The sequence below is a fragment of the Podarcis pityusensis genome, assembly GCF_964106645.2.
Source record: "Podarcis pityusensis genome assembly, chromosome: 1".
Taxonomy (NCBI): domain Eukaryota; kingdom Metazoa; phylum Chordata; class Lepidosauria; order Squamata; family Lacertidae; genus Podarcis; species Podarcis pityusensis.
In genome coordinates, this window is record NC_138028.1 from 69,880,973 (window position 1) to 69,887,711 (window position 6,739).

At 39.9% G+C, this 6,739-nt stretch overlaps 1 protein-coding gene across 1 annotated transcript; it reads left to right on the forward strand.

Moving 5' to 3' along the window:
• The first annotated feature begins 1,698 nt into the window (after nucleotides 1-1,698).
• On the forward strand, nucleotides 1,699-6,721 carry ASCL3 (achaete-scute family bHLH transcription factor 3). The gene is made up of 3 exons (XM_081013672.1): nucleotides 1,699-1,809; nucleotides 3,669-3,716; nucleotides 5,581-6,721. Exon 3 carries the CDS (start codon nucleotides 5,625-5,627, stop codon nucleotides 6,129-6,131), a length of 507 nt encoding a protein of 168 aa, XP_080869798.1. The 5' UTR covers nucleotides 1,699-1,809; nucleotides 3,669-3,716; nucleotides 5,581-5,624; the 3' UTR covers nucleotides 6,132-6,721.
• Nucleotides 6,722-6,739: the final 18 nt, after the last annotated feature.

Consider the following 6,739-nt stretch of genomic DNA (forward strand, 5'->3'; position numbering starts at 1 on the left):
TCCTTCAGCAAGAACAAAAATGAATCCATTGCAGTGCTATGTACAGCTGTGCTCAACCGTTTCAAAACCATTGTGCTTTCTTTCTTTTTGGCTATGAGCATTCATCTTGATTGGTCATTAATTTGAAGAGGACAAGGAAAGATTTCTTTGTCATAGCAATGCTTTTAAAATGCATTTGAAGCCATGCTGTAATTACAACACTTTTGGGGTGTATACCTAAGACTTGATTTGACCAAAGCCTGTTATTATTCCTTCATCCTAAGGTAGTGTGTTTAAACCTGGTTTGTTTTGTCAGTGTGAGGACTTGAAGGTTTAGCTTGGTGGTGGTAATTTAAGTACATAGCCAACTAAGGGGGATAGCCAATGTTCGTCATTAATGTAAGTAAACCCATTGATGTCATTGGACTTAATTCAATTGATTTCAAGGAGTCTATGCAGAATATAACCTAGATTCAGTTGCAATTCTATAGACGTCTGCTCAGAGTTAAGTCTTGCTGAGTTCAGTGAGGCCTTCTCCCAGATAAGCGGCCATAGAATTGCAACCCTAATTCTCTTGGGCCTAAACATACTTGGCAAAAACAAGTTTTCTCCCAAAAACCTAAGCTGTGATCAAATTTGCATTCGTGCAATGGTACTTTTAACCACCTCCTTTTATTTTGTAGCCTCTGGTGCTCCCTAAAAAGCAGCATTATTTTTAGACTGCTTTTCTGCCTGAAAGCCCTTAAAGCAGCTTACAACAATGAAAGCAAAATAAATCGCCCCATTACAATTACTGAAAACATAATGCAGCAGAGTATGATAGTGACTGTAATACCGCAGTAAGGCAAAATAGTCAGGGCAACATGAATTCCTCAGTGCCAAAGGCCCAGCTAAATAAAATACTGGCCACAGTGCCAGTAACACAATAGGTGGACACTATGCATGGGAAATGGCAGGCGTTAAAAACCGTATATAGTTTAGGCCCAATATATTTAAAGGTGTGGACCAGTATTTTGAACTCCAAAAGAACTGAGAGAAATAGGCTTTATATATGGTAATAGGCCTGTGAAAGAAGTCTGGCTGGAGCATCATGCTCCATTTGTAGTCTCCAAAACTTTTTCAAAGTTGTATGCAGATTATGTTATCGTAGTCCAGCTTCGATGTGCCCAAGGCATACAGGGCCAGCCGTATAATGAGGCATGGTGAGATACTTGCCTGGACAGCGGATCACAAAGGGTGATTGATGCATCACTCACCATGCTGTTTACAAGCCAGTTGGCCTTGCAGCTGCCGCCTACTCCACTATAGGTGGCCAGTCTGCCTGCTGTAGCTATTACTGCAGTATTGGCTGCTATCACCACTACTGCCTGCCCACTTGCTCATAAGTTCCATTATGGTTGCCACAGGGATGCAGTTGGTTGCACTCCAAAAAGTCCCTCTGAGCTTGCTGTCGCTGTCTGAGGAAATGGAATCACATACCCAGGAAAGAATCATAACTTTCTCTACCCATGTGGTCAAACTTGCCAGTCAAGATGGATATAGGTCAAGTGAGCAGGTGGCCTGCAGGTAGCAGTAGTTGGGCTACTGCTTGCTGGGAGGTGGACCCCATCTTAGCCTCCCCAACCCTTTTCTGCTGTACCTGCAGAACAGCAGCCCTTTTGAGGAGTCAGAATGTTTGGCCGGCCGGTCCTGCCCATGAAGAGTAAGAATTTTGACACAGCTGTGGCCGGTTTCTCTATCTCTGGTTTCCAGAGGGGAAGCCTGCCTATGTGGAGTCTGCCATTGGTGGTGAGCTGAAACTGGCGGGCTGGACTCAGGGTGACACCAAAGGTGAGTTGTTTATTTGGGTGGGTTCTTCCTTTCAGAGGGTGAGGACACTCCCCCATGGGTGGTGACTGGTTGTGGGTGGGCTTGCTCCTAGGTGAGAGTGTGAAGCAGGTGTCTGTGTCCAAGTAAGGTGGAATTATGGGGAGCGTCATCTGTGATGAAAGCATGAATCAACTCACAAGGATGGACCACCAAGAGTTGTAAACAAAAACCAAATAACCTCATAATGTGGAACATTGATTTACATGGTACTGATATAATTATGTTGGAAAAATAAGCCAACAGTGTAGATTTTAATATGAACTCTACCTGTATTTGGTCAGATTTATCATAAATTCTCCTCAACTACTGCTCTAGTCATCATCTGCCAGTGGAAGAGGGAACTTGAGAGCAGAGAAGGGGCAGAGTTGGGGGGTTACCATTTCACAGTATGCTCTCTTCTGCTTATTTATTTATTTATTATTATTATTAATTACATCCATACACAATCTTAGGTACATGTACAGCCTTAAATAATTATACCATTAAATACTGATTTAAACTTGTATTACACGCTCTTTTCTTATAATTTCTAACTAAACTTTTCTGCTTAGTTAAGTTGCTAAACAAATTACATTTAAAATGAGTGCTTGGCATAACCAAATCTGTAGAAGACACAGTCGGGATTCAAGATGACCATAACAGAGTAGAGAACTGGGCCCAAACTAGCAAAATTAATTTCAATAGGGACAAATGTATGGTTCTACACTTAGGCAGGAAGAACCAGATGCACAAATATAGGATGGGGGACACCTGGGTTGTCAGTAGTACATGTGAAAAGTCTCTAGGGGCTTTAGTAGACCACAAGTTTAACACGAGTCAACAGTGTGATGCAGCAGCAAAAAAAAGCTAATGCTATTCGAGGCCACATCAACAGAAGTATCGTGACTAGATCAAGGGAAGCAATAGTACCGCTCTGTTCTGCCTTGGTCAGACCCCACCTTGAGTACTGTGTCCCGTTCTGGGCACCACATTTTAAGAAGGATGTTTACAAGCTGGAACATGTGCAGAGGAGGGCAACCAAGATGAGCAAGAGTCTGGAAACCAAGCTTTATGAAGAATGATTGAGTGAGTTGGGTATGTTTAGCCTGGAAAAGAGGAGACTGAGAGCAGATATGATAGCCATCTTGAAATATCTAAAGGGCTTTCACAAGGAGGATGGAGCAAGCTTGTTTTCTCCTGCTCCAGAGGGTAGGATCCAAACCAATAGCTTCAAGTTACAAGAAATGAGATTCCAGTTAAACATCGGGAAGAAGTTTCCAATAGTAAAAGCTGTTTGACAATGCAGCAGACTCCCTTGGAAGGTGATGGACACTGGAAGTTTTTAAGCAGAGATTGGATGGCCATCTGTCGGGGATGCTTTAGTTGAGATTCCTGCATTTCAGGGGGTTGGGCTAGATGACCCTTGGGATCCCTTCCAACTCTATGAGTCTATGAAATTGGTGATGACTGGACAGTGAACTGGCCTTAACTTTTACTAAGAAATGTCAGCATTTTATGATTTCCCAGTGGCCTTCTAAAATTGGTTTGTAAATATCCACATTCACAGGCATTTATTATAACTATAAAGATAGTCTGAAATAAATTTGTTGAGATTTGATTTGTGTGTTTAACACACCTGAAGAAATATGTGGGGAAAGTATTCAAGATCTAGCAAATTATTCTACAGGGTAAATATGAACATTTATTTGATAAAAATTAGTAAATTATTACAACAACTTACGCATTGGCAGAGTATAAATATGCTTCTGTCTGAAACCATAAAAACCATCTAATACGTTACACTTTCTATCCCATAATTCTAATATTTGTTGCCTTTATAGCTGCAGTGTGGGTGGAAGAAGCTAAACCAGAAAAGAGCAGATCTAACTGTAAGCTACTTTGCATATTGTCAATTGACTATAAATTTAGATCTGTCTTTTGACTCAGTCCAACAGGCACAAGAACTGTGGAACTCAGGTAAGGAATGTAAGGTAGATAGAGGCTAATAGCAAAATGTTACATGGTTTTTGTTAATATTAATCCAGATTGTTAAATTTAAATGATGCACATGATAAATATATACTTTGTGAGCTCTAGTTTATAGAATAGATCTACAGAGAACAGCTATAAGAATCAGCTTACTAACACATAATTTTAGTGTGGAATTTTGAAGTTCAGTCCCTGTCTAATATTCTAGATTTTTCCTTGTGGTTCTGGGGATTCTTTTCCATTTCACCATAAGCAAGTCTAGGAATGAAAAACTTAGCTTTGTTTTATGATCTTGTGTTTTGTCTTAGGCACTGAGGCAAATTTCAGAAAGAATAGAGCAAATTATTTGAATTAATGAGACTTTACTTCTTAGTAAATAATTCAGTTAACTGAGGTTTCTAATTCAAGTTAAAGGTTTGGTGAATTCAGTAATCTTTCCAAATGTTAAAATGCAAACATTAATTGACATTTTTATTATAGACAATTTTTATTATCGACAATTTACTGATTCAGCTTTTATAATGCATGATCAATAAATATGTTTCATTGATTGCTGTTTAGCAATATAAAACTCCTAGCACATTTGCAAAGCTAAGCAGTGTCTGGTATGGTTTCAAATTGGATGGGGGACCAGACACGTTGAGATTTCTGCATTGGAGGAAGTTGGACTAGATGATCCTCCAACTCTACAATTCTATGATTCTATAATTCAGTTAAATCTTCCTTGCTCTAGATTACAGGCTGCAGACCCAATTTGTTTGCAGGGGGAGGGGGGGCGTTCTTCTGTACATATGTTATGGAATTCTCTGTGCTGGAGTAGGCTGGTGGAAACTGACAAGTGTGATTGTGAGGCACAGGGAGAGCCAATTTCATCCCTTACATGTTCTGAAGGTCAGCTGGTGGGTCCTGAGTCATTACAGGAGATTGATTGCTCTCTAAGCAACTTCCTATTAAATCCTAACCACATAGATTATATGCAATTAAATAACATGCCCGCAGTCAGAGTAATACTTTGATATTTGCTAGCAAGCTGATCCAGTAATCCCTGATAAATGGAAGAAAACAACTTCTTACACTATTGCTTATAATAAAAATAATGTATAGGAAGGGAGGATGAGAAACATTAATTTGCCATTACCTTTCGCATTATTTGCTGTATGAAGTTGTTGAGTTGCTATCTTACAGAATAAAAGATAGAACATTATTTTAGCTGGAGGAGTTGGCAAATTTTGAATTCTGATGTTAGGCACAGCCTGAAAAGGAGAGTTTCTGTTAAAAGATATGGGGCACAATTGAATACATGTAGGCCTCAATAATTTCAGTGAGAGAGTTAAGCACATTTCAAGCTTTTCCACAGACAACCCCCCTCTTTCCCTGGGCTAATAATCAGCGTAAGTGATAGGAATAGCGAGGCACACACTGCAGAGAAAAAGAGTGGGTACAGGGAATAATGGAGAAGTTCATGTACCAGTCATTCTGACAACGGCATGTGTTTTTGCCTAGGAAAATCTGCCATATGATTTCACATCCTCAACTGTAAAGCTAAAGAGATTTATCTAGTTGCAAGTATCTATGCTTATATTGATTATTTTAAAATATCTCCTTTGCATATGGAACACTGTATTTAAATAGGTCACTACAACAACATTGCCGTCTCCCACATATTTGCATAATATCAGAAGTGCACTAAAAATACTGACAATCACACCTAGCCTATTGCAATGTATGAATCACTGAAGCTGATACACAGTTCTCCATTTCTAGCTCTATACCTGAGACACCACAGCTTGGGAAGCTTTTGGGATGCCATGGACAGATTGCCCGTCTTAAGCGACTCCCACGCTGGACAGATGTCTAGACTTGGCTGCAGGGACCTTTATGCTGCACTCCATTTCTACCCAGAGATCCCAAACCAATTCGCTGGCCCTGAAGATTTGCCTCTGCTTCCTTTCACACCAGAGCAGCTGACGGCTGAGAATTTCTACAGCGATCCTTGTGCGTTCCCATTTCAAGGTCCCTGTGGGAATTTTGGCAGATGCGAGTACTCTTGCGGCCCAGCATTCATCAGAAAAAGGAACGAAAGGGAAAGGCAGAGAGTAAAGTGTGTCAACGAAGGCTACGCCAAACTCAGACATCACCTACCTGCCGAATACCTAGAGAAACGACTCAGCAAAGTAGAAACACTCCGAGCTGCAATTAAATACATCAGGTATCTCCAATCTGTGCTTTACAGTGATTCAGAGGAGAATAGCAGGGAAGCTCACCACGCACCCAAAGATAGCTCTCAAAGTGATCACGCTCCAAGGACTTCATAGTCTGCTTGAGAGCAAATAAAGTCTTCTCTGGAAGCTCCAAAGACAACCCTGCCTGTTCAAAGATGCTTGTAAGACTGAACTTGCTATACAAAATGTGGTGATTTCAGGGCTTGTGACTGTGATGACATGAACCTTGCTAAAATGTGTGGAAGTTTCAAATGATTGAAATGGCTGGAATCGTTTTAACAGATTGAGATGAGAGATCAGTAATACGTGGTTAATTTTGGTTACAAGGGGGCGGGGGAGACCGCCAATGTGTCAACTCAAGCTGAATGCTTTAGGTTATATTTTAATAAAAAGATTCTGCTCCTTTCTGAGAACAGTAACCTCTCTATCTTTGCTAACATTTCTAAAAAAATATATAATTTATGTTTCTCTATAAATTGATGAAATGTATAAAGTTTCTGTATAAAGTTTCTGTTTGCACAGAATGTATAAACTGGAAACCACTTGACTGTTGGTAACAGCAACAACAAAAAAGACAGTATTGTAAAAACACACTAACTTCGGAAATGCTAATATTGAGTTAATTTTATCTGGATATTTTGTTTTTCGAAATCTAAATAAATCCTTGTTCCATGATCAAACTATATCTTAGAAGAAGTTTG

Bases quoted from the DNA above. Each gene is read 5' to 3' on its own strand.
- ASCL3 (XM_081013672.1), top strand. From the start codon at position 5,625: ATGGACAGATTGCCCGTCTTAAGCGACTCCCACGCTGGACAGATGTCT.